Here is a 27,527-nt window from a genome sequence, read left to right on the forward strand (position 1 = left end):
TTAAGAGAAAAACTTTGCCCAAAGTCATTTTTTCCCTTGACTTCTATTTGGTTTCCTGCAATGTTTAGATGACTCATTCTCTTCCAAGAAATTATAAAGAAAAGAGATGAAGGCTGTGTGATAGCACACAAAGACTGCTCTATAAATTCTCTTTTTCTTCTCTGCCTAGAAACTCCTTGCTTTTCTTTATAGGGAATGGAAAGGCTCCTCAGTCTTCATTTTCATGTACTTGGCCTCACCAGGTTTTGTTGTTCCCAGGAATAAATGTCCCCCTTGTCTTTGGGTGGGGTCCCCTTGTAGCTCCTCAACCCTGACAGTCCCTCCAGAGCCGCCAGCACAGAAGCCTTTCTTGGGATACTGGGGCCGCTAAGGCACACAGTTAAGGTTTCTGAAAACAGAGAAGGGGTGGCCTTTTATCATCTGTGAAGAGAGCGGCACTGGCTGGTTACTTCCTGCCTTTCTTGCGTCAGAATCGCTCCTGATTGCTGGGGGCTTTATCAGACACTTTAACTGGGCTAGCTACACGTGTGTCCCCAGCCCTCAGCCAGAGGGGAGCCTGAAGTCAGGATCACTTCAGCAGCCTGTTCAAATAAACAGGGATAATAGTTGAGTCGCGGACTAATCAGTAGTACATGAAAGGAAACATCTGCCTGGGCTTAAATGCTGTTTTATTGGTTATGTTATTTCTCTTCCTCCCCTCTCCCCCTCCTCTGGGGGCTAAGTTATTTAAGTCGTGGGTAAGCAACAGGATAGAGGACCGGGAGTTTTCTCCTGTAACCTCGGCCATTTAAACATAAGGAGGTGGTAAGGGAGGGTGGGAGGCTGGCAGGAGGAGTTGGCACGGAGGCAGGAGGGCAGGGCTCTTGGAAGTGATATTCGTGGTCACTTCCTGCCCTTGTTGCTGACTCTGAGGCTGGTTTGTGAGTCATTTCGCCTCACTTCACCTCCTTGGACCTCTGTTGCTTCAGTGGAGCTCAGCTGTGCTCATGATGAGGAGAGGCTGGTATGTGAGTTCCTAGATGGAAGGCATTCCCTCATGTGGCTTCTTCCAGTGGTTGAGGTTATTGGATGAGAGACATTGGGAATGGTAAATTTAAGGCTGGTGAGATGCCCCTGAAACCATCCATTTTGTAGAGCATCTCGATTCCTGAGAAGAACTTGCTCATTATCTTCTACTCTACAGAGTGAAGCTAACCAGCCATACACTGAAGTATCTGGTGTTGAAATCTAACAGATTCAAGAAGCCAAGCAAAAGATCATGAGGAATCATAGAATGGCAGAGGTTGGAAAAGACCTTAGGACTGTTTAAGCCAAAGGCTTTCATTTTATGGAAAAGACAACACAGGTCCAGAGAGATTAACCAACTTCTCCAAAGTTATATCCTTGATAATGGTGGAGGAGCTGGGATTAGGAGACTCCTCTGATTGCTAATTCAGAGCTCCTTCCACCCCTTTCCATGCTACCAGATGTAAGAATTCATGTCGACTCACAACAAAGATCACACGTTATATTCCATAATTAATTCCTTATTAGAAAAATGGCAAAGTAAAACACAAATGAAAATGACAAATAAACATGTAAAAAAAAGTTCAGGCTCACTAGAAGCAAAGGACTGCAAATTATAATAGGATACCATATCAAATTGTCAAGACAAAAAAAAGTGAAACAGCATTCTTACATGTTTCTGGTGATATTTTAAATTGGTACAGTTTTTCTCAAGGGCAATTTAATGGTATAAATGAGTAGCCTTCGACTCAGCAGTGTTACTTCTAGGAGAAAATAACGAAAGGTGTGTGTATAAGTTATGTACAAAGTAATACAGCATGTTTTATCATAAAAACTTGCAAACAAACCAAACGTCCAAGAATAGGAGCTACGTCAATATAGTCTACTGTAATGTTATAGAAGAATAATATGTAGGGAAAAGTTCACAACATACGTTTAAGTAAATTTACAGCATGTATGATGTAATCTCAGTGTCATAGAAATCATAGAAGATTAGAAAAATATATAACAAAGTCTAGAGTGGTGATTTCTTAATGGTAGGAATTACAAGTTACTGTTTTTTGACATTTTCTGCAGTTTTTTTATTTGTTACAATAAACATTCCCTTTGTAGTCAGAAAAAAATCTATATTTTTAAAGTCATACATCTTGAAAAATAGCAAGATCTTAAGTGATTATGTGTCTGACCTATAAGACCTCTTCCGTTATTTGCCTGGGAGCTGAGCTAGCCAGGGTTAGTGTTATACTTTCTGGTAGAAGCATAGTTGGTATCTGATTTTTAGTAGAAAAGAACTAGAAGGAGCTGGCAGAAGATAAAACAAGGGCTTCCCCTCTCGATGACCCAGTGATGCCAATCAGTTATTATCCCCTGCTCTCTTGGGCTTGGCATAAAACACTCAGTATATAGGTGTGGCTCTTCCTTCCTGGTTCCTTATTCTTTTCTATTTCTACTATTCTCTGTGTAGTTAGATGCCAGCCCTGGGTGGCAGCAACAAAGAACCTGAGAGCCACCACCTCTTGGGATTAACCAGTTGGAGACCCCTTAACATATATTATCAGAATCAAGTATCATTAGCTAATGTCGCAACCAGTCATTATTGAGGTACCACTGTCCTGGGAGTTTGGGGTAGAGATAAAGCAAGTAAGAGGTCTAATTCCTTCCTGCTTGGAGGTTCCTATTTAGTTAGATACTTAGAAGTCCTCGCATGTTTATATACTTCTTCCTGTCTCATCCTCTTTCTCATCTCACTTTCCTGAACAATTCTCAGGAATGCTCGACTCGGTGTCTCCTAGAAAGCTTGTTCCACCTAACAACAGTTGCTAATAGGATGTGGTTTTCAGGCCTGCTCTTTGGAGACCAATTGAAAAATCAAAGGCTACAACCCATTTTCCCTCTACACGATTGCCATTGCTTCACTATAGCAGGGGCACATTTCATTTTATTAAAACCTTTGAGTAATCTGACCATAATTGGGTCTGATCGGAGTGGTTATCTGATTTGCTGGATTAAATAATGGGCCTTAATTGAGTCTGTGTTATTTGTAAAGCCAGTGCTGCTCTTGCCTTTGTTGCCCACCTCCTCCCTCCTTCTGTTTCCCAATTAACCTTCATTCCTCTTTCTTTGCAGAGTAAAGAAGTCGGCCAGCAGCTCCAAGATGATTTGATGAAGGTCCTGAATGAACTCTACTCGGTAAATCAGATGGGTTGCCTGGCTCTTTAACAAGCAGTGGGAAGCAGCATTTGGCAGCTGGCCGCTATAGTCACGTCAGCAACAGAACTGAGCTGAGGTTGAGGACAGTGCATGGTCCCCATTGGGGTGTCTCCACCCATCTCTTCTTTCATGCTCTTATTTTCAAACCTGAACGAGCCAAAAAAACCACTTTCTCACAAAAAGATCCCTTCTCAGCTGTGCCAGCTAAGTCTAGCTTCATTTGGGGCATAATTGCTAGAGACCATGCAAGGCCTAGGTCGCCAGCACAACTGACCCCCATTAGCAAACCAGGGATCCCGAAGCTAATGGCAAGGAACAAAGCCTGCCTTGTCCCGTTAATCTGTGCGTGTTGGAAAGGATTTGTGGTTCAAGGTTTTGCATCAGTTCTCGGATTGATCTACCTGTTTGAGACTAAAGCAGGTGTCTTAGAGGGAAGCACAGAGTCCTAAGTGCCCGTAATATGAGGGACCGGTCCAGTCAGAGAGAGCTTTGTATCAATCCCCTGCGGTTTTTAGAGGCCAAAGCTCAGCAAAGAGGCAGGCTTCAGACTTGGAGAAAAAGACACAGTCTGATCTGAAATGACTGGTGCTTCCAGCATGTGATGCCTGTGGCTGATGAGTGTTTCTTCATGCACTGGGAGGTGGTGGTGGTGATGCTTCCCCCAGCCATGCTTCCTTAAGTATAATTAAAACACACACGCACACCAAAGAAATTCCTGACGCTATACAGGGAATATTTAATTGTGCAGCTAAAGCCTTCCAGGGCCCCTTCTCCAGCTGGGTCAGGCCTTTGTGTCATTCTTCAGGGTTGCTCCTTATCAATTTCAGAGGTGAAATTGATTTCCTGTGTTGAAATCAGATGTCACTTGCTTATTCACTGCATTGTTTTTTCTTTTTTCTTGTTTTTTAATTCATGGGAAGACAGGCACTGGTAACATGCATCACAGGCATTTGAGATCAGAGAATTCCATGTTCTTGATCCAAAAGTCTAGGTGTGGCCATTTTGTCATGGCAACTGTTAAGCAAGTAAATAGGGTAGAGGAGTCATCAGACTTGTCTCCAGTGACGCGCAATTTGTTTGGAATTTCTACTCTATGACTCTTCTGCTCTGCAGCCAAGTAGATAGAGAGTACCCTTTGGTTTCGCTCCCAAGTTTTCATTTCTTTCAAATGAAGTTAAGGCTTTTTAAAAATAGAAGCATGTTGGTGTGGACCATTTTCAGACTGGATGAGTTTCCTGAACCCCCTTTTTAATGTTTTACTTGTGTTCTTGATTTTTAGAGCATCTTCTAGGTACTAAGAAGAGCTATTATTACTCCTCTCTCCTGCAAAGAATTCACTAAGATAGACAATGATACATGTAGTCATTACATGAATCCTTTTATTTTCCTGCAAGCATCTTGGCTCTCTGCTATTTGCTGTTGTTGGGGAGGAGTAGGTTGGATAACCAGAAAACCCCAAACTAACTCAAATCCAGCGACCCAATTTTGCAGTGGGACCCAAAGCAGCAGAGGAAGAACAGTGTCTAGGGATCTGTTAGTGTTACTCAGAGTCCTCGATCTCCTAACAATGCTAATAATTTAAAATAATAATAATAAGTGAAAGGGTATAATTTGTAGAGTGGCACTTGCTGCTCTGGTCTGAGGAGGGCTGAGCTGGCTGGTACCTCACACAGCAGTCTTTAGGCAATCCACCCACGGCCAGTGCTTTACTGTACGTTAGACCACATTCAGCGCAGATCACAAAATCTTCCCCCTGGTGTGCAAACTGAGAATTGGCTGAGCGTCGTATCCCTGCCATCGGATGAATTGCCACACACTCATGATCTGTCCAAGGCCAAAATAAAATTTGATATTTTCCTATTAGACAATGGGGAAGAAAAAGGAGAGAGGACACTGGAAAGTTCCAGAGAAGACAATGATTCTCTGCTACAGTGATTCTCAAGCAGGGTGACTTTTTCCCCAAAGGGGACATTAGACAATGTCTGCAGACATTTTTGGTTGTCACAATTGTGGTGGGAGTGCTAGAGATCAGAATGCGACTAAAATCCTGAAATACACATGGCAGGCTCCCCAACCCCCAACAAAGAATTATCTAGCCTAAAATGTCAATAGTACCAAGATTGCAAAACTCTGATGTAGTAACTAGGTCTCCTGGATTCTGCACCCCAGACTCTACTGGGTCCACCACTAGCTGTGTGATCTTGGGGGTTGCGTCTAACCTCCGTGACCCAGGTCTCCACACTCTCCGTGTACTGGTATCTCCATATCCTGGGGAGTGGGGGCACTGGATGAATCATACTTCCTGAAATATCAGACTACAATTAAGGGTCAAATGAGTTTGCAGATTCTATAAGCCATTAGAAAGTTCAGAGAATAGAATTGTGGGTTATTTCTTCTGGAGGGTGAGAAAAGCATAGGACTGCTCTAAATAAAGCACCATGGCATTAGGGTGACCAACTACTTGGTTTGCCTAGGACTGAAGGGCTACCTGGGACATGAGAATTTCAGTGTTGACCCAGGAAAGCCCTGGGTAAACCAGGCTCATTGGTCACCCTACATGGGACAGTGGTTTCACCAAGTAGGATTTTCGGACCATTGTATGCTGGCTTTGGGAAGCGACTTGCTACATAATCTCTCCCTCTCTCCCTCCCTGTACCAAGGGAGGGCTTCTTATAAGGACCTTTCCCCTTACTTGCTCTTCAGGAAGGCATGCAGGTGTCTCATTTCAGTGACTCTGTAGGCAACAAAAGTGATTTTGGGCCCTGGGATAAGGGAAATCAAGGTTATAAGGAGCCCACCACATTCAGTGCTCTTCTTCCCTTGCATGTGCCCCTAATGGCCATGAATACTTCTTTTTGGGAGATGGATTACCCAAGGGTTGATCATGTAAGTGCCTTTGAACCATGATGATCCAATGGCAGTGCCCAGGTGTTCCCAAATGCAGATGCCTTTGGGTAAGAGGCCCAGAATCCACCATAAGTGGCCAGCTACCCCTCTGCCTTCCTCTTTGCTGTCTGAAGGGACTTTGATTTCCCTGACTTGGCTTCTGTGCCAGGGGCCGCTTCCCACAGCTGCTACTCAGAGAACAATCCCAGTGTGCTGTCTCCTCCATGTGTTTTTTTGCCCCATAACGAGCAGTAGGCCATGGCTTAAGTGGTTTTTATTTTACAACTGATGATCCAGGAATGTCTTTGAAGTTGTGTCACACTACTTCCCAAGGAACTGTGGAATTCGCTGCCTCAGTTGTACTCAGAGACTGTTATCTGGAAAATCCAGGCAAGCCCCCTACACGCACACACACACCAGGAAGGCTTGTATGTGATGGCATTGAAGCACCATGGATTGGCTGAGTAAGAAGAGTCAAGGAAGCCCTAGAATTGAGAAAGAAAGAAAAGGTGTTGGAGCACGGGGGCCGTTGGTGCCTCCAAGGTTTTATGCTTCTGTACTCCCCCTGAATATAGTCCCCTGGACTTGGTGTAGCTGTGTGCTGGCAGAGCCACCTCAGACTGGTATTTAGCACCTGCTGTCTTGCAACAATGTCAGTTAATAATCCCCCAGCTCTGCTTACCTGTGTCTCCAGCACTAGGTACTAGGGATACAAGGACAAATAAGAGATGTCCCTGAACGCAAGGCATTTAGTTTTTAATAGCAGATACAGAAAAATAAAGCAGCAAGTAAAATACATGTCTGCACAGAGAAGAGCCATGAAGTCAGGCTCCCTGGAGAGATTCTTGCATTGAATCTTAATTGCCAAGAGCTTGTTTATTGTTCTCTAAATGTTCCTTTTTTTGTTGTATCCTGTTCTCATCTCATGATGCATGCCTTCTCATTTCTCATTGATCTCTCTAGAGATATTACTGATGGATTGTTTTTGAAATTTTCTTTCTGTATACTTTCAGTTTCCCCTAAATTGCTTGTTTGGTCCTTGGTCTTTCATGTTAGATATTTTCCTTAAAAGTCTGATAATCTTAGGTACCTGCTTATATTTTAAAGTGAAGCACTGAAAAGCTGATTGGAAGTTCTGTGTCAACGGTGGCCTTTACTGTCGGGTGATCTGACTGGATTATGTTCTTGGGAAGCCTTGATATCAGTTTTTCTAGGTCTTGTATCTTGCATGGTCAGATTCCTCACAGACAAGGCTCTCCTGATCTCTCTCCTATGTCTGGGGGCCAAGTTGTGAAGAGACCTGGGCCATCTCAACATTCATTATAGAATTTTCAGTTGATCCTCCAGGTTTCAGTTCAGTGTCACCATCCTCAGCTGAGCCGGATGTCCCCAGTCCACAGACCCTCCCTAAGTATAAATCGCTAGTCTTCCACTATGGAGCGGGAGGGATGGGATCTGGGAGTCTAACATTTTCTCAGTTTTCAGTGATGTCAGTCTCAGGTTTTCAGTGATTTCTCTGGTTTTTAGCTCCACCTTCATCCCACTGCCACCAATTCCTCTTAGGGGTTCTGTGATATAAGTCTTGTTGCTTCCTGGCTCTCCCTACTTCTGATTTAGCATTCAGTAAGTCGGTTACTACTTGCCTCTGGCTTTTCATCTTCCACTTTTATTATTTCTGTTTTCCTCAATTTATACCGAAAAATAATAATAATGAAAAATCTTTTTCATTATTTTAGTGTGGCTTAGGGAAGGAGCAGAGCTAAAGACATGAATTCAATGGTTAGTTTTTCCAAGTAAAGTTAATTCTCTTCGTAATTCTCTTCTAAATTTAGATTTCTGAGTTTTTCCCCTAGTTTGTATTTGCCTCACTATCTCCAAGTCCTATTTCTCCAATTGTTCTGACATCACTCATTCAAGCTCGAGCCTCTGGTTACCTCCGTTTTCCCTCGAGCTGGAGGACGTGAGTTTTACTTCTCCTGTGTTTCCACAGAGAGCCAGTGTCATTAAGTCGTTTGGACAACAATATTGATTGTAAAACTACCACTGTGTGCATGATATATTTCCCAACTGTGGAGAAGAGAAGAAAACACAAAAGAAGTGGTGCCATAGTGTTTCCTATTTATTGATTATGCATCTTCATGAAATAGAAAATCACTTTCTTAAAAAATCATTCACTTTTATGACTGTTCACTTGAGCTTTTGAGTCCCGTGATCACGTTCAGGTGAAAAGAGAGGAAAAGGAGCCCCCTGTCTGCCCTTCTTCAGCCAGGCAACCAGGTGCCTCTTTCTGGCATCCTAGTCAACCTGGAAACCTGGAGGACCATTGGAATTACTTAGAAAGGTTTTCAGTGCTGTCTATGATAAATATCAATTCTCCTGAATAGAGAATATACAGAGTAGCTCTCATACTTATGGGAAATGATGTCAGGTTCCGAATAAGGTGAAGCTGACTTTAAACATCCTATATCCAAAATGAGACATTATTTAAACTCCAGTGTACTTGGATTTTGTCAGTGTCCCAGTGTTCTTTATTCCTTCCTCCACCTGCAGCTGATCCTAAGGGATTATACTCACAGAATCCCTCTAACTCAGGATTTGTCGATGCTGGCACTATGGACATTTGTCGACGCTGGCACCAGATAATGCTTTGTTGTGGGAACTACCCAGCATAGGGAGTTTAGCAGCATCGCTCGCCTCTATCTACAACATGCCAGTAGCAAGCTCCTAGTATGACAATCAAAAGTGTCTCCAGACATTCCCAAATGTCCCCTGCGGGCCAAATTAACCCCCAGTTGACAGCACTGATCTAACTTTAGTTCATAAATGAAACCAGTTTCTCTTTTCAAGCTTCTCTTGTCTAAACTTGACCTTTCTTCCCAACGAATCCAGTTCTGGTCCCACGTAGAGGAGAGACACCAGTGCTTAGTGGCTAAGAATGTGGGGTTTGTGGTCAGACAGACTTGGGTTTGAATCCCAATTGTGCCATTTGCTAGCTGTGTGACCTTGGGTGTGAGTTAATCTCTTTGAGTCTCAGTTTCCTCATCTTTAAAAGTGGAAATGGTAACACATCTTTCATTGAGTTATTGTGAGGATTAAATGAGGTGATGTACATAAAGCCCCCGACACACAGCATGTACTAAGTGGTAGAGATTATTATTAATATTATACCCTTGCTCTCTTCTGTTGTTCAGCCCCTCCACCTTTCACCTGCCCCCCCAACACACACACCCCAGCTCCTACACTCTATAATTCTCCATCTCAAAGAAATCTCATGGCATCAAAGTGTCAGCACTCTTGAACTTCAGCTTGCTTGGTTTGTTGGCAAGCATTTTTAACTCGCACGTAGAAGCTAGAGGCTCCCTGTGTGGAAACGGAAAACTCCAGCAGGGAAGAGCAGGCACCTTGTGCCTGGAAGTAGTATGTTTGAGAGAATTGGAAACAAACGCAAGTTCGAGGCTTCCCTGCCTCTTAAGAAAAGGGATTGGACTCCCACAGAGTTACTTTGATAAAAAACTAGAAAATTGTATCCCTCTCTTTTTATACTACTTCCTTCCTGCAGCAACTCCAGCTTCACTTCCTGTGGATTTTATTCCTTCTCAGATTCTTTCTCGAATTATTGTGCAGGTTTGTAGTCTTCATATGGTTGTCGTCTAGACCACAGGGTTGCTGCAAGGATGAAATGAGAAAATGTGTATGTAGCACTTGGTACAAAGCTAGGAATATACTAAGTGCTCAGGAAAGGAGAGCTGCCATTATTACTGCTGCTGCTTTTCTAGTTGCCGTGAGAGAGCAGCGTTGATCTGGATTAAGCAGACCAGACGGGTCCCGGGGACGGTAGGCCAGTAGAAAGAGCTTTTGGAGCCTTTTCCTCTTCCCCATTCTATATCGGAAAGGTCCACAGAGTGTACGTTACTCTGCAGGCTGTGCTGCCCTCTTCAGGGTTCCTCACCAGGCTTTGCTCTGGGGTCTGAGTTGTCGTGGTGTTCGCTGTCTACTTGGTATTGGAAGATGACTAAGCGATAGAAATTACTTAGCCAATATAAAAGAGCAATGATTACAAATGTTAATACATAAAAGTAAGTCATACATGATAGAAGGCTTGAAGTCATTTTAATAATAAGACATGTTGGCTCAGTTCAAATCCCGCTTTCCTGTGCTTTGGAGTGGTCTTTAATATGTAACATGATATATAATGTTAAAGACCCTCCAAACTCTTACAAATTTCCCCCTGCAGGGTATGAGGATATTGCTTCATGGGAAAGAGGTCCAGCTGAGTGTTAGTCTGCAAAGCAAAGAAATGAGCCATTGGCTTGACTTCTGGGGTGGGGTGGGGGCTGTCTTGCAGGTCATGAAGACATATCACATGTACAATGCTGACAGCATCAGTGCTCAGAGCAAGCTGAAGGAGGCGGAGAAGCAGGAGGAGAAGCAAATTGGCAAATCGGTGAAGCAGGAGGACCGGCAGACCCCTCGCTCCCCAGACTCCTCATCCAATGTCCGCATTGAGGAGAAGCACGTCCGGAGGAGCTCAGTGAAGAAGATTGAAAAGATGAAGGAGAAGGTACGTGCTTCGGCATTGGTAACGGCTGAAGAGGAACATTCTGGAAGTTGGGACTGATACGAATTTCTCAGTAGGTACTATAAAGAGCAGAACAAGGAAGCTCTGGCTTCCTCTAGTCCCTAATGGCCAAAAGTGAGTCCTTGCTATCTGCCCTGGAAGGAATCCTAGGTATTCGAAGAAGTTGGGCCTGTGCGCTCCCAGTTTTTCACCTGTAGCAGATAAATTACAAACAGTAGTGATCTTTCCTAAGCCTGGGAGGGGACTATCAACCTAGGGTTTGGCTTCATGTGTCAGGTACTCTGGGGCAGATGTACACTCCTATCAGGGTGGTCGTGCAAGGATGAAGAATGGTGTTTGCAGATAGAACCAAAATGGGCCACGTATCTAAAGTAGGGAGCCTCATTAACCTGTCCTGGATTGATCTACATTATGCCCTTGAATCTCATTAAACAGAATTAGAACCCAATTTAAGGCAGACACGCATAGGGAGTAGCAGCACAATTATGGTTCTTGAATGTACTGTACTTTCATGTTTTAGAGAACAATCTCCCCTTTTAAAAAAAGAGTAAAATTGAACTTTTGTTCCCTTTTCAGCGCCAAGCTAAGTACACAGAGAATAAGCTGAAGGCCATTAAAGCCCGGAATGAGTACTTACTGGCTTTGGAGGCAACCAACGCGTCTGTCTTCAAGTACTACATCCACGACCTGTCTGACCTTATTGATGTAAGTGCTTAAAGCGGGGGTCTGGGTGCCTCCTTCCTGGTTGCGGAGGTCGTGCCAGGCGTCCCCAGTTCTGCTGCTCAGGCATCTCGGAGCACTGTGAGAACAGTTAGGAAGGAAGTAGCCATGACTCATCAGGGGCTTGCCGTGTACCAGGTGCCAGGTGAAGCACTTTATACTTTATCTCCTTCAGTCCTCACTAGAATCCTGAAAGGAAACCATTAAAGTCAGACAGTTCAGATGACTTTCCCAGAGTCAGCGAATAAATGACAGAGGCACAATTTGTACATATGTGTGATGACCAACCCGTGCTCATAACCACTGTGCACTAATGTCTCTCAGGAAATACTCCCTTACATGCACGTGGAAGTGAATGGCAGAGCTCACAAATTAGAATGGCTTACCTTTCGTTTCTATAACACTTAATGTGTCCCAGTATTGTCTCATTGTCATATCACCTTTGGGATCAGTATGACTATTTTCAATTTGTAGATGAGGAATCCAGGGGTCAAGAGGGTTACCTGCCCAAAGTTACACTGCCTTTTAGAGTGCTGGTCAGGAAGGTATCCAGATGCCACCAACATGTGGCCTGTACTTTTTACATGGCACGAAGATGATGAGAGAAACAGGACGGTAGGCACATGTGTTTTACATGGGACAGGAACAAGGGATAAGTTTTTTTTACTTTGGCCTTGTTTCTCCTGCTGCTTCCCCTCAACATTTATATGTAGTTAGTCCTGCAATCCCTCTCACCTGCAGACTCCGTCTGGCACAGCTCCTGAGCCAGTCCTGAGTGAAGCTGCATGAGTGCACCCTTTCTCACTTATCCCTCCTGTCATTAGAGCGAGGGGCCTGGAGCCACCTGACTTAGCACCCGCATCCCAGTTTCCAGGGTTTCAGGCAGATCCTGGCTAGTCTCCTGTCTGAGGCCTGACGTTTGCCTCTGGCTGCCAGCAGGCAGCAGCTGGGTTTTGCAAGCCTCTGGCCAGACCTCACATACTTGCCTGCTTGCCTTGGTTTCTCCACAAACAAACTTGCCATCCTTCACAGTATCACGCGGGGTTCTGGTCTAAGGTTCACTGTTACATAACTAGCTGCGTAATCTGGGGCTTGTCAGTGAGCTGTTTTGGAACTCTTATTTTGTCTTTCCCTTCGCCCTCCCCGCTCTGGCAAACTGAAGAATTGGACTAGATCATTGGTACTTAAATCTGGCCTCACATCAGAGTTGCTTGGGGAACTTTTCTAAAATACAGAGCCCTGTCTCCCTTCTGCCAGGGATTTTTGGTTCAGTAGGTTTCAGCCTCTTAATGCCCTGGCTGTCATTGTCTCACTGGGTAAGTGGAGCCCTGATCCCTGTTCAGGTACCTCTTTGTTCTCCCTGCTTGTTGATGCCAATCTGAACACTGTCCATCAATGAAGGTCAGAGCCCTAAACAGGATCCTTTCTCCTCCTCAGGGGAAGGGCTCCTCACTGGGAGAAAGGCCTGTTGTCAGCATGAGGAAGAGAATCACTTCTTTCTTATGCTCAGTGTCTGCTATTTATCTCACATTTGGTTAAAAAAACAAAAACAAAAATCAGACTGTAGTCCACCACAACTCTGCTACTGGTTTGTCCTTTTCTCTTTCTGTTGTCCCCAGGGCAATTGTGTTAGTCACAACCTTTGCAATCCATAGATGAGATGTGAGTAGGTGTTTTAATTAAATCAGTCTAAGAAGCAAGCTATTTTGCACCTTATTCTCAAAAAAAAAAAAAAAAAAAAAAAGTATGTTCAGAGCCTGTCTTTACAGGATGCCAGGTGAAGTGTCATGAAAAAGAAGCCTGCCAGCCTCAGTCAAAGCCTGGGTCTAGGTTACTGTGAGCAGATCCAGGCCACACGGGTAGTAAAATTGCTCTTGTTTTATTTTGTTTGTTTGTTTTGTTTTTGTTTTTCTGAGGTGAAGTCAGATTAATTACTCCTTTAAAAAAAGGCTGATAACATTATTCTGCTTCATAAACGTTCAGTAAATATTTATTTGGGACATTCAGTATGTGCTCAGCATCACTGGTACAAAAGGAATAAAACAGTTTCTGCCCTAGAGGTATTCCTAGACATTCAAACAGATCATCTCTATGTAACTGGCTAACTGCAGCGATAGAGGAAAGCCCAGGGGGCCTGGGACGGTGTCGTGATCTATTAGGGAGTCATGAACTCACTTCCATGGGGTTGACTTGTGTTTTTTTTTAATGAATAAACTAGAATAAAATTGACCAGACGAGAATAGAATAGGAAAGAAAATATCAGGGTACATCATACTAGTAAGGTTAAATTTTATTTGGTGAAACTTATATTAGCACCCATTGGCTTCTGTACACATATGTGCATGTGTGCATGTGTGAGGCAATGTAAGATGTATTTCTTACTGTGAGTTGGAGGTCAAGAAAAGTTTGAGAGTCACCGCCCTACTAACAGAATAAGGTCTCTGAGTCTCTTCTGTAAGCTCCATGAGGTCAGGAACCAAGGCTTCTCCTTACCTTCATGCACACATGCATAATGCATACACACAGTGCTTACTAAAGAGCCGAGTACATCGTATGTTCATTGAAAGAAGAAAACAATGGAAGGAGAAGGAAGATTTCCTAATCCAAGATTTTTTTCCTTTTTGTGCCTCTTAATACTGTTTTGAGATCTAATTTACATATAACTGAAGTGTTACAGTTTCAAGAGTTGTGATAAATTCATACAGCCTTATAACCTCTATCTCTAGCAAGATATTTCCATCACCTCAAAAAGTTCCCCTTTTCTCTTCCCAGCCAGTTCCCCTCCGCAAGGCAATCGCAGTTCTGAGTTCGTTCACCATAACTTAGTTTTGCCTGCTGTAGAACTTCACATGCGTTTTCTATATCTGGCTGCTTTTGCCCAGCATGATGTTGTTGAGCTCCATCTACGTTACTGCATGTATCAGTAGTTTTTTCCTTTTTCTTGCTGCTCTATGCAATAAAAATGGCCAAAAGGATGCTTTGGCAATAAACCAGCAGCGTAGGAGTGAGTGGTAAGCCTGGGCACCTTGACATTCTGATCTTGACTAGATCCAGAACTTGCGTTAAGACATGGGATAAAACTTGTGCCAGTCTGTGCCATCTGTGTGATGCCTCCTTCTTAGCAGGTTGAAGCTCAGTGTGTGCTGAAGGCACTGAGGACGAGAGAAGAGAAGATATTTTTGTTGATGCGATGTATGAGGACTAGCCTTTGCCTTCTTTTTATAATACAGTGTAAGATTTAAACTCGCGCTGTAGGAATCCACATGAGGCCTCTGACACACAACAGGAAAACCTGAGTCCAGGCCAGAAAGACATTCTGAGCTGACTTGATGGCTTCTAAGAACTGTAGGCTCGTTGGCATGTGCTGCCCCTCCCCCTCTCAGCCCAGGAGCAGAGGTTGAGTGAAGGACAGGGCACTGAGCGCATGCACAGCTGGGGCGGTGTGTAGGCTCCGTCCATGGGTGGAGAATCTGACACCATGTGTGCCCAAGTCAGACACGAGAGGACTTAACTTTCTCAATAGGAAATTGTATAAAGGGCAGTTACTTTTCTCATGTGTGTGAACTTGAAGTGGATGTTATGAAACACCATGTTTCTTTTCTAGGCCTTCTCCAGAGTCTCGGGGTGAATCAGCTGGTAAAGGGTTAATGAGCTGTCAGTTCAAGTCATCTCACATCTGGATGGGCTATCATTAAATTCTTATAAAAATTTTATTTCCCCTGGGAGAGTTTTCATCAAACATTTATATAACCCAGAAATGGCCAAGGGAGCCTGGCGTGGCCAGAAAACTCATCAGACGCCATAGAAAGCATAGTTGGTCCCCATCGTGAGCAAAATGAGGTGCTGCCTCGATTCACTGGGATTCTCCTGGGAGTAGGGATGAAATATTCAAATCTCATTTACCTAACCTTGCCAGAAATTGATTCTTTGCTAAAGCCTCAGTTTCCAGCTATTCGCTTGGAGATGTGTGGATAACTAAGGCTCTGACAAACCTATTCTGAATCTGCTTGGTTCATTGGAGGCATAGAGAAGCCAGAAAGCACGTTGTGAGTCAGACACCCCTCATTGGCACGGAGAAGCGATAGAACAGTTATTTAATAGAGGCAGTGGACCGGCCCAAAAAAGCTCCCTGCCTTCCATAGCCATACAGAGTGAGCAATACAAAAGGCTTCAGTGGCTACATCTGCTCACTTGACTTAAATCAGTATTCAGCAAAAAGGGTTATTTCCTCAGAGCCTGGAATCTGCACTCCTGGCTTCATTCAATCTACTGATGTTTATTAAATGCCTACCATGAGCAAGGCCTAATGGTGAGAGATTCAAAAATAGAGTAAGACACCTGCCAAGCTCTCTTTGAAGCTTGCCTTCTGGGGGGCAGGGGGTAGGGGGTTATACAAAATGGCAAGTCACAGAACGGGGGAGTGTATTCTGTGTCATGTGAGGGCTGCCAATGAGTGTGGCTCTGAGTGGAGGCCAAGGGTAATACATGCCAGGGTTGCAGGGCTGGCCTTTTTCTCAGAGGCTGGGAATTTGATTTCGATCTGGAAGATTGGGTCCAATCCCAACAGGTGAGAGGAGTGGGAAACATTTCAGGAAGAGAAAATGCTGAGAGCTGAAGAGCAGAGGTAGTGGCTTTGGGGATATTGATGATTGGTGTTTACATGTCTGCATGGTGCCAGACACATACTTGCCTGTTGGCTTCACAGCAATGTATAAGGCTGGTGTTATCCCTGTTTGAGGCTCAGAGAGGTTAAGTAGCTTGCTCATACTCACACAGCTGATTTGAAGCCTATGGTTTTCCAATACTCTGCTCTAACCAAAGAGTATGTCATTGGATTAGAGCAGAAGGGTCTGAAAAATAAACTAAAGGGAGATGATGTTAGACGGTCAAACTGAAGAGACTACAATTTGTTATGGCTGTTAACCTTCCTTACTCAATTTATTTTGCTTCACTGAGCTTCCGCTTTCTCATCTGGAAAATTACCATAATATTAATACCAATCTCATTGGGGTTATTATGAGGATTAAAATCAAGAATGTACATAAAGCACTTAGCACACTGTCTGGCATAGAGTAAGCACACTCAGTAAATATAAAAGCATTTTTAAAATTTCCAAACTGAGGAAAGTGGACTTTAATTTAGGGGGAAAAAAAGAGAGCTGTTACAGGTTCCTCGGCAAGGGAGTGGCATAATAAAAGCTGTATTTTAGGACAGTGAAAAAGGCAGCACTGGTGTAAGGTGATAAGGATATGAATTAGGGTAGAGGAGAGAAAAGGGGAGTTACCAAAAGTATGTAAATATTGATGAAGGGCACCTTCCCTCCCCCTGAATTCTCTTTTGTACTAAAAACCACACACACACACACACACACACACACACACACACACACACACACACTCAGCCCTGTGGGTAGTGTCACTTCTGTTCATTAGACTTACAGGCATAGAGTTCATCATCAGAGTCAAAACAGAGCTAGTCAGGAAGGCGTAGGTTCAAGGGCAGCCTAGTTAGACCAGCAGCGTCTCCCAGAGGAGGAAGGGCCCCTGCACGTGCAGCTCCCCAATCAGCCTCTTTTGTCTAGCTCCCATTTGCTCTTCCCTCCCAACTGAATTTATGTCTTTCCATCCTCCGCCTCTAGTTAAGCTATAACTGCTGTTCTTCCGCTGCAGCCAGGCACCTGCCAGAGACTGTTGGCACTGAACCCAGAGCCCAGCCCGCAAGGCACTCTGTTACTGAGCTCCTTGTCAGATGCTGGGAGGAGGGGGCACATCACATGCTTTTTCTTCTCCAATAGTGGCTGTTCCCAGTGTGATCGTAATGAAGGGGAAAGGCCTGGGGAAGAGTTAATTTGATGCCTGCTTATGGAATGAAATGGCAATCAGCAGATGTTCTTATTCTATCCATGGGTTCTTCTCTTGTGTGGCTCCTCAGGTTCTGGATCTCAAAGCTGCTGAAGCGATAGCAGGGATGATGGATGGCCAAGGCATGAGGATCTCTGGGTCCTTTGGGAGGGATGGGGAAGATTGTCATAGAGTTACAGAATGTCATTGCTGAAGTGAAGAGGGCCTTAGGGATTATATCTCATCCAAGCATTTTCAGACTCTCTCTAACAGAAGAATTCTTTCTTTAAACCAGACCGTACATAAAACCCCAATATATTAAATATTTAAAAAGAGCAGAGCTGGTTTGGTTGAAGCTGGGTTAGGAGGCTCCAAGTCTCACTAGTTGGACTGCACTTTTACCCCCTTCTCAAGGGCAGCCTAAGAAGGTTCTGGCACAGAACCATAACCTCTGGTTTACAGCTTGAAAACTACTGACCTGACCAAATCTATTCATTTTTACAGTCGAGGAAACAAGTTCAGGGATGGGGAATGGTTTTTCTAAGGTTGCTGACTTCCCGTCCAGTGCTTTTTTTTATATTATTGCCTCTTTCATACCTTTTTTTCCTTCATTTTACTTTTAAAAAAATCAATCCTTTACATGAATTTTCCCATTACGATTTATGTTTAGAAATTTGGGGCCTGATAAATACTATTTCTGTAGGCCAGGAGCTTTAGTGCAGAAATCCTAGTCTGCAGCTAAGGCCTGTTCTAGAATGTTAGGAGTTGGTGGGGGTGATGCCTGAGACAGTCAGCCCTCCAGTCTCTTCTCCCACCTAGAGTTCTGAGTTTGTTGTGTTAACTGCTCTTGCAGTGCTTCCGATTTCCAAACCCTGAGTGTAGAAATGGTCTGGCTTGGTTGGCTTGCAGTGACTTAACCACAGTAACCCCTCATGGAAGGGCAATATTTTGGTTGAATTTTGTTATAATGGTATCCCCAGAGAAACCCAAAAACATAAGAGGTTTCCCTTTAACTCTCCACTCTTTTCATGTTTCCCAAATATTGTGTGGTTAAATCATTGTATTTTGTTCTAATGAGTCCTCACAACCCACTAAGTTGTATGTAACCTTTGAACTGGGAGTCAAGAACTGAGAAATCTCACCCAGATCTTGGAAGTCAGAATATCAGCCTTCTTCCCACTGCACTATTGCTTTGACATCGTCAGACCTGTCCTGGGGGCCACCCTCCCTTTCTGCCAAGCCTTGGGGTTTGCTCATGTGCTCTCTGCTTCCCACAGCAGTGCTGTGACTTAGGCTACCACGCCAGCCTGAACCGGGCACTACGCACCTTCCTGTCTGCTGAGTTGAATCTGGAGCAGTCAAAGCACGAGGGTCTGGACGCCATCGAGAATGCTGTAGAAAACCTGGATGCCACCAGTGACAAGCAGCGCCTCATGGAGATGTACAACAACGTCTTCTGCCCACCTATGAAGTTTGAGTTCCAGCCCCACATGGGGGACATGGTGAGGCCCTCTTCCCCCCACATACTCCCCAAGGGGCTTCACTACACTGAGGCCATGTTACTCTGGGGAGAACGAGGCCTGAGGCTTCTTGTCAGGTGGGTGAGGCACATTCCACTCGTTCAGTAAACAGCTACTGAGTGTCTGCTGCCCACTAGGCTTGGCCGCAGGCATTGGGATTAGAGCCCTTGGGGAGCTTGCAGTTGGGTGAGTTGAGAGAGAGTTAGAAATGTACGCAGGGAGGGGCACCCAAAGGGACCACCAGGATCAAAGGAGGTGAAAAACAGCATGTATGTTCTAAAAACTACTAACAGTTAGGTGTGGTGAAAGGGAAGGAAGGGTCCAAGTGGTGAGACTGGAAGAAGTGAGAGCTGAGATGGAACCAGACACATGAAAGGCTGTCACTGGGGAGGAAGGGCTAAGCAGGGTAATGATGTGATCTTTTGTGGTTTGGCAGAGTTCTGAAGGATCTCAATCTCCTGGGTTTAGAAGGATCTCACTCTTCTGGGCAATAGAAGGTGTAGTTTTGCTTGGGTCGTGAACCAAAATGAATGAGTACCTACAGAGAGGACAGGAGCTAAGCTGTCATGCGGAAGCCTGTGCTGGTTGCCCAGGCAAGAGAGCATGAACAGGGGGGCCCTGTTTTGGACTTTGCACTTTCAGTGACTAAAACAACAAGGGCCTGAATAAACTAAAGTGAGAGGAAAGAGATGCTCCTTGCTTTCCGTTACTGTGAATCTTTTGGTTCCGTTTCTGGTGGTTGTGCATACATCAGAGTGAACCTTATCCCTGTGGGCAGGAGCCGCCATTTAACCTGCTGCTTAAATCGGGAGGATGTATAGGCTTACGTAATAGAAAAGCTCAGGATGGAACCTTCAGGCGTGGTTGGATTGAGGAGTGGAAATTTGATCAAGACTCAGTTTTGCTCTTTCTGCTTTGAGTTGGCACTATTCTCAGATAGGCTCTTATCCCTTGGGGGCAAGATGACTATTTCCAGCCTTGTCTCCTTGTAGGTTGAAATCTAGCAGGAAGGGTATCTGCTTCCCTCTTTAAAGCTCCCACAAAAGTTGCAGTGTATCTCCTTGGTTCTGATTGGGTGACTTGCTTATCGCTGAGTCAATCAATGTGGCTCGGTATCTGCAGGCAGCTGGCTGGCTCGTGCATAGGTCACACGCTCCATCCCAGAGTTGAGGAGAGCCCCATCCAAATCACATGGCCTGAATTGTGGATAGGAGGTTCCCCTGCCTGGTTACTCAGACAGGCCAAAGTAAGCAGCAGACGGAGGGCTGGATGCTGGGTGACCGAAAACCAACAATGTCCTCTCCATAGCACAAGGATCGGTGCTACTATCAGAATTAACATCCACACCCTCTTTAAGAGCCCTGCCCCAGAACGACAACGGTTGCAGCGTAACCAGAAGATTTCCTGTCATCAGTAGGCCACTGTGGACAGTGGGACATTTCTGTCTTAAATGCAAAAATGTGGAGATGATTTCTTTCCTCTCCTTTTTGGGGAAAACCAAAGCGTTTACAGTTTATTTCCACTGCTATGATTTAGGAAATGTCAGCGTCTGAACAGATGAGGAAGTGAGATGGCAGCATATGCAGTTAGAGTAGGGGGAAGGGATGTCACCAAACCCTAGGAAGCCCCATTCCTCACCTGCCTTGGCTTCTGGTCAAACTTGCCTTCCAAGGCCCTTCTCCAGCTGCCACTGGGATTTCTTCCCAAGAATCAGTAGAACTTGAGGAGCAGCTGAGCGGAGTGATACATTTTCTGGTGTTGACTGAGTTGCCTTCCGAGCCAAACAGCTTGTCTCCATAAAGGGGGAATCCAAATGCTGGGTGCTCAGGCTCCCTCCTACCCTGTCAGAGCCTCATTTCCATACTCCAGAGCACAGCTGGAATGCATTACCTTGCACCCCGGTAGAGGACCCGTGCCAAAGCATGCATCAGCAGCCCTGCTGCTTCTTAAAGGAACAGGCGTGGAGGGGGCATGATTCCTCCCCACGAAGTCTGGGTTACTTTAAAAGTCAATAGCTTCCTCTTCTGCGTAGGCCCTCCCTTTCTGTGATTTAGCTGATCAGCGGCTGAGCCAGGCAGGGGCCACGGCCAGTCCTACTTGCAGAGGTTCCACATTCCAGTCTAGCTTTTATATGAATGGAAAGTAAAAGGAGAGGAGAGGGCAAGTCTTTCTTGGTCCCTGCAGCCAGTCTATCTCCATTAATATGAGTTGTCTGTAGATTGTAGAAGCAACATGAGGGAGTTGCCTGGAAGTCTTTGAACTAGGGCCAAAGTTCGGGTGGCACTTTGACCAAAAGCCCTGAAATTGGCCAAGGTCCTACACTGACGGGTGTCCCAAAGCACTCAGCACTGAACTGATGCCAGGCACTCTCAGGAGTACCAGGAGGAGGTGCTTGGCTAGCCTCTTGGTGCCCCCAGAGGCTGGTGGGGCTCTGGATACTTGACCAGTGACATCAGACAGGCAGAGCGTTTCACTGTTAGCACTAACACATCCTGGCCACTGAGCTTTCTCCAGTGTGTCTGCTTATCCCAGAGCCAGAGTGAAGTCAGCTCTCTTCAGATCTGAGCTGGCTCAGGCCAGCCTCTCAGCTGGGGGAGGAGGTCAAGTTAGTTGGGAGCTTAAAAGCCAGTGGAGGAAAAGGTCAAGTCTCAGCCCCCTCCATTTGAAGAGAGCGTTTGTCTTTTCAAGCATGGGAATGGTCTGTAGGCATGTGGATGTGCCCACTCATTGCTGGGGAAGAAAGAGGCCAGTTCGATCCAGATGTCTCTCTGCAGATAAGAGGCTAAGGGACACATGGCGACAAGGTGACAGGAGCTGCTTCCCTATGGGTCCTTCCGCCCAATCTGCCAGCCTTCTGTTCCTCATCTAGATGTCATCCTGGGGACTGTGGGTGACCTCATGCCATACCACAGTCGTGCCACCAGCAGGAGAACATAGTTGGATCATTCATCCCTTCACACAGGGGAAAGCTTACTGACAGTGATCCTTGGGGGAAGAGTGGACTTCTCTCCCACACAGATCTGGTGAAGACCTGGGGTAACAAGATGGCTGTTTGAAAATGCCAAGTTCCACCAGATTCCATGCCCTCTGGGGCCCTCTGTCTAGCATAGCCTGTGGACTTGTTCCTGGCTTCACACTTTCTCTAATTGAGTCAGAGCTCTCATTCATGGCCCAGATTTATAAACACATGCTGGCTGCCAACAGCGGCAAGTTAGCCTCCTGACCCACTTCTCTCCTGCTTTCACTCTGGTGTAGTAAGGGGGATGAAGGAGGGGCCAGAGAGGTAGCCACTTAGACCTCTAGCAGGAAATCCTCTCTGTGCCAAAGCATTGTGTGTCTGGAGCGGGGGCTTCCCAAGGCACTCTTCTCTGGCCTAACTCCGGCTTTCATGGAGCCGCAGACTGTGTAGACCTGCCTCTGCCAAGCACCAACCTGGAGATAGGTTCGAAAAGAGAGACTTGGTCTTTCCAAACCGGTCTCACTCGTCATTCCTTTCTTGTGCTACTTGGTCCAGAAAGAGGTCCACACACTTTGGCTTTAGATTTTGTTTTAACAGAAACTGTGAGCCTTACAGCTTGAATATTTTATTAGCAGTAATGGGACTCTGGAACCACCAAAAAAATGGTGTCCTCTTCCTGACCTGGTATTTCTTGCTTTTGGCAGGCTTCCCAGCTCTGTGCCCAGCAGCCTGTCCAGAGTGAGCTGGTACAGAGATGCCAACAACTGCAGTCTCGCTTATCCACCTTGAAGATTGAGAACGAAGAGGTGAGATTCCTGCTTGGGAGACTAAGAGCCACCCCCTGAGTTTCCCTGTCAAACCTCTTGCTGCCGCCCATCTGGGAGCAGTGGAAGAAGCATGCAGAGAATGTCCGGGCTGCTGCAAACATTTCCTAGCCAAATGTAGGCTTGGATTTTCCCCCCCTGCTACATCCTGCCCTTGAACTCCAGGAAGTTGCTCTTGTGTTGCCAAAGGTTGAGCTCTATTTTGAGCTTTTGCAAAATGCTTTCTTTTTCCCCTCTACACATTTAATCAAAATGTCACTTGGCAGCTGAGTGAACAATATTGTGTCTCTGAAACCACCCCCTCTTGCCTGGCTTTTTCCAGTATTTTCAAACAAACAGAGGCTTTTGACTTTGACACTTCAAACATCTCTGTCCTCTTAGAAAAGGGTGGCTTTTCTCCTGAGCCCAAATTTCCTTGGCTAACAGGAACATTTGCTTTTAACAACCAGTTCAAAAGGACCATATAATTGATTATCAGGACTCCTTTCTTTTGAGCTCACATAACTTCTTAAACTGGCATCTCAGTAAGTCTTACTTTTCCGGAAGATCAGGAAGGACTGGGGATAGGTCACTTAATTTGCAAATGGGGAAGTAAGTTCATTGCAGAAGCTCGGGCGTGGCAGGACTATGCCTGGCACACATTTTAACTAGCTCTTGTATGGTGGCATTGGTTTGGATTTATTTCATTTTCTCTCTCCCTTAGCGCTATAGCCAAGAGCTAATATTAAAGTAAACATTAAATAAAAGAACTGGGTCCAGTATGTAGCACGAGGAGGGTGGTTACGTCCTCACTGGCGAGAGCAGCTCTCTATAACAGAGTCCATATGATGTTTGTTACTGACTTTGCACCGTCCGATGGGAGGCAGAGCTGCACCCTCTGACAGTACCCTCCTTCTGGCCTCAACCCATCCTCTCCCTCTTCTCCAAGCCTCTCCATCACCTGCTGTTTTGCAGCCTGCCCCTCATGCCTTGTATTGGCCCTTGTCGTGGCAGGTAAAGAAGACAATGGAGGCCACTCTGCAGACCATCCAGGACATTGTGACTGTGGAGGATTTTGACGTGTCTGACTGCTTCCAGTACAGCAACTCCATGGAGTCCGTCAAGTCCACGGTCTCAGAAACCTTCATGAGCAAGCCCAGCATCGCCAAGAGGAGAGCCAACCAGCAAGAGACAGAGCAGTTCTATTTCACGGTGAGGGAGCTCGGTGGCCTTTAGAGCTCATCTTTAGGCACTGCAGGCATACAAGGGAGATTTAGAACTAGAGTCCTGGTCAAGCGTCTCTGAAGGGCAGTCTTTGAATGCCTTAGATTTGGATCTGGGCATAACAGGGCCATCCCTATACTAAAAGGCACAAACATCTACAAGCTGGATGTGTCTAACAAGGACCCCCAAGAGAGTATGTTCCCAAGTACGCTACCAAGAAGATTTTCTTTTTTAAGGGTTTTTTAACCACCTAGTAGGCTTTTGTTTGAAAGTTTCATTTTCAGACATCGGGGGTCATGAAAGGGGGACTTCTGTCTTTGTTCTTGGGAACTGCATCCAAATGTTTTGGCTGACACATGTCTTGTTTTTAAAGATTGTAGTCTCTTCTAGGTGGTATGACGACAATTATTTTATGATTTTTGTTGATGATTATTTTACATAATTATTGCTAAAATTCAAAGGGAGAGGTAATGTGCAACATTGTTGGTTTGCATAGAATTCCAAAACATTGTATTTTGTTATTCCTGTATTTCCTAGTCTTTTTAGACAGATGGACTCAATTATTTTATTAATTTATTTTTTAAAGTAGTGTTAGCAGCCCTTTGGAAGGCTGCTGGATGGTTTTTGATGCTGCTTTTTAAATAATTAAGTTATTTTGAGCTTTGCCAAGTAGGATTTATTGCCTGGACCAAAATTTATTTCTTAATCTTCTGATGACCAAGAAAGGAGAAATTAAGTTTGCAGATGTAAGATGAAATATAGCCAGTGAATATGCATACTGATTCTGAATGAGAGAAATTAACTTGTTTTTCAGTCAAGAAACACAGTCTGCATGTAGTAAATTGAATTTTTCCTCAAACTAGAACGATCTATTTAATTTTTTGAACACTGCCCTTCCTCCACTAAGAATACTAGTGAGATGCTATCATTTTTAAAAAAGTAAATCTGTGGGGTTTTTTTGTGTTTTTTTTTTTACTTAGTAAAACTCAGAATTCTATAGGGTTGTTTGTTTGTTTGTTTGTTTTTTCAGTTTTAACCTTTTTTTTTTTAAGGGTTGTGTTTTTTTTTTTTTTATCCTGAGGAAGACTGTTGAAAGGGAGTAATTTAACAATAGTATTCGTTTAAAATAATTTTTTTCTTGTTATATAAATAAAACATGCTTATTTAAAATTTAGAAGCAAAGAGAAGAAAATAAAAATCATCTACATTCCTCTCCAGTCTTTTTTCCATGCATACACAAACACGTATCTGAGCATACATTTATACTTTTCTTAACAAAAAAAAAATGGGATCCTGTTGTACATATTGTTTCATAATCATTTTCATTTACCAAACAATTAATATTTTTAAGCCACTTAATTATAACATTCTTTAAATATATTTATGAGTAAAATACTAAAATCTATACAAAGAAATAATAGAATGATGTTTTGGCTCATTTGTTAATTTTTGCAAAATATTTAGCACATTGCCTGGTTTTGTAGTTAGTGATCAAATAAGTGCTGAAAATGTGTTCTCACCATCACCATTATTAATTTATTTATTAATCATTATTAAATTATTCATAGGTCATTTATTGAGAATCTACTATGTGCTATAAACTGAGAGTGCAGAGAATATAAAATGAAGATGAGAATGATGAGATCAGGCATATGAAAGGAGAACTTTCACTTCATATATTTCTAAACAGTTACCACAGATTGATTTTTATAATTAAAAAAATGTAGATAAAACTTTTTAAATTCATACATGCACACGTTCATGAATGGAGTTGGAGAAACATCACACGCAGAGTGATTTTTGTGCTTAATCTTGAAGGATGAGTAAACTAGGCGGTGAATCAAGGAGAATGGTAATCCTTGAAGGAAAAGCAGCATGTGCAAAAGTATCAAAACATGCAAAAACCTGGGTTAGACGTTAAGAGAACTTCTTGACTGTAATGAGTGCTGTGTTGCTGCCCCCAGCTTCGTTATCTCAGGAGGCTGTTGAACACTCCAGAGGCTTTTAATAATAGGATTGTTTGGCTGCTCTGTCTGTACCGCTTAGATAACAGTACTTAAATGACCCAATCATATTACACTACAGATTTCCATTTTTTTTATTAAATAAGAAATTTTGGACTTAAAAATCTGTATTTAAGACTGTCAGAATTTTTTGGGGGCTTTAAATGAATCTATAACATTCGTATTCAGAGTCGACCTTCAATAACAACAGGAGTAACCGTATTCAAACTGGTGACCTCTCACACCCTGCCCACCCTTTCACCTCTGTCTGCACTGATGTCCTCTAACTCATTTTTTGTCTTTTGTGGCCATAGAGCTACTTATCAAAATTGTGTGCAGATTTCCTTGGCTAACAGGAATACTTTTTGTCTGGGCTTGTTTCATAACAGATTTATCAGAGAGTTCATCATTTTCATGACTGATGCTTGGACTGTGTCAGATAATTCATTCCATGATAAAAGGGTTTTGGGGTGGTGGTGAAATGGACATTCATGAAAAGGTGGTGTGCAGGTTAAACACGATGGCTGCCTGTGCTTGCCAAACCATACAAAGCCAACACAACTGCACGTGGGCTTTTTTTAGTTTGTTGCTTCCACAAATGTTGCCATGTGTTTACCTGTGCCCTTCAGAACAGAGTAGCACATCCTGGAAACTCTTTTTGAAAGTTGGGAAGAGGTCCCTTGTCATGGCTTTGACTACTAGGTAGAGTGCCTAGCGACCCAGAGAGCTGCTAGGAAAGCTTTCTGATCACTTTCAGTTGTCATCAGATTGATCTGCCCAGATGACTTCAGTTGGATATTTGAAGCATGACCTATAAAGGTCAGTTATTTGTAGGAGTCCCAGGAAAACAATCATGGAATTTTAAAGCTTGAAGTGATTTTTCAATATCATCTAAACAAACCTTCAAATTTGAAGGAACTGTAACATAAAGAACACCCAGAAAGGGTGGGTAGCGTGTCCAAGGAATTCATCAAGAGCTGAAGCTGGAGCTCTGGTTGCCTGGTGTCGGGTCACAGTCCTTTGCTCTCCACCCTGCTAAAGAAGCTCAGGTGAAGGAAAGACTCAGACAGCTCAGCAACTTTCTCCTCTTCCCTGCCCTAAATGGGGAGGCGTATCCTGATCTTGGCTTTGTACCGCTCATCTTCTATGACACACAATCCAGCAATGTCTGCTTTTTTACCCATTACCTTTTTCTACTGTGATGGGTTAAAAAAAATCGCGCTTTTTTTAAGATGCAAAGATTTTGAACGAGCATACAGAAAAAAGTCAAGCTTCTATTTCTCCCTGACCCCCACCTTCCCTTCCCTCTGCCAAATGATTGAAACCAGTTTCTTTTGTGTGCTTCCAGAGATGTCCTGTGCACAGCCTTCAGTACAATAGAATTACATTAGCAATGTAATGAAATATACATACAAGTGTACCATTCATGCTGTTCTTCACTTTTTTTTACTTAATTTACTTTGGATATTATTTTTATATTAGCCCAAAAAGACCTAATGGTTCTGTAGAATTCTATTATGTGGACAGACATACCATCATTTATTTACCAATTCTTGCTCATGGTCAGCATTGCTCACAAGTCAGCCAAGGATTGTCAAAGCCTGGTAAGACTGGCGTTTCTCTTAAGTACTTCCTTGTATGGGGTTGGAGTATAGGGTTCTTGTATGGGGGGTGAAGTGGGGCATGGGTTAAGGATTGCAGCTGATAAAGTAAACACAACTAGAGAGCTTGAATTCTTGGGGACACGTTTGGGTGAGGTAATAGTTGGGAGAGGGGA

At 44.1% G+C, this 27,527-nt stretch overlaps 1 protein-coding gene across 4 annotated transcripts in view; it reads left to right on the top strand.

Moving 5' to 3' along the window:
* SRGAP2 (SLIT-ROBO Rho GTPase activating protein 2) overlaps positions 1-27,527 on the top strand; it is a 231,310-nt gene that overhangs the window by 154,661 nt on the left and 49,122 nt on the right. For 2 of the 4 annotated variants that reach the window (XM_081026382.1, XM_081026384.1), the window contains exons 5-10: positions 3,133-3,195; positions 10,448-10,663; positions 11,258-11,386; positions 18,519-18,743; positions 22,425-22,526; positions 23,538-23,735. In XM_081026382.1, the coding sequence (XP_080882508.1) occupies positions 3,133-3,195; positions 10,448-10,663; positions 11,258-11,386; positions 18,519-18,743; positions 22,425-22,526; positions 23,538-23,735 (933 nt within the window). The remainder of the gene's footprint in view (positions 1-3,132; positions 3,196-10,447; positions 10,664-11,257; positions 11,387-18,518; positions 18,744-22,424; positions 22,527-23,537; positions 23,736-27,527) is intronic. The other 2 variants (XM_081026383.1, XM_081026385.1) reach the window with 1 other exon arrangement.

This window comes from Rhinolophus hipposideros (assembly GCF_964194185.1).
Source record: "Rhinolophus hipposideros genome assembly, chromosome: 19".
Taxonomy (NCBI): domain Eukaryota; kingdom Metazoa; phylum Chordata; class Mammalia; order Chiroptera; family Rhinolophidae; genus Rhinolophus; species Rhinolophus hipposideros.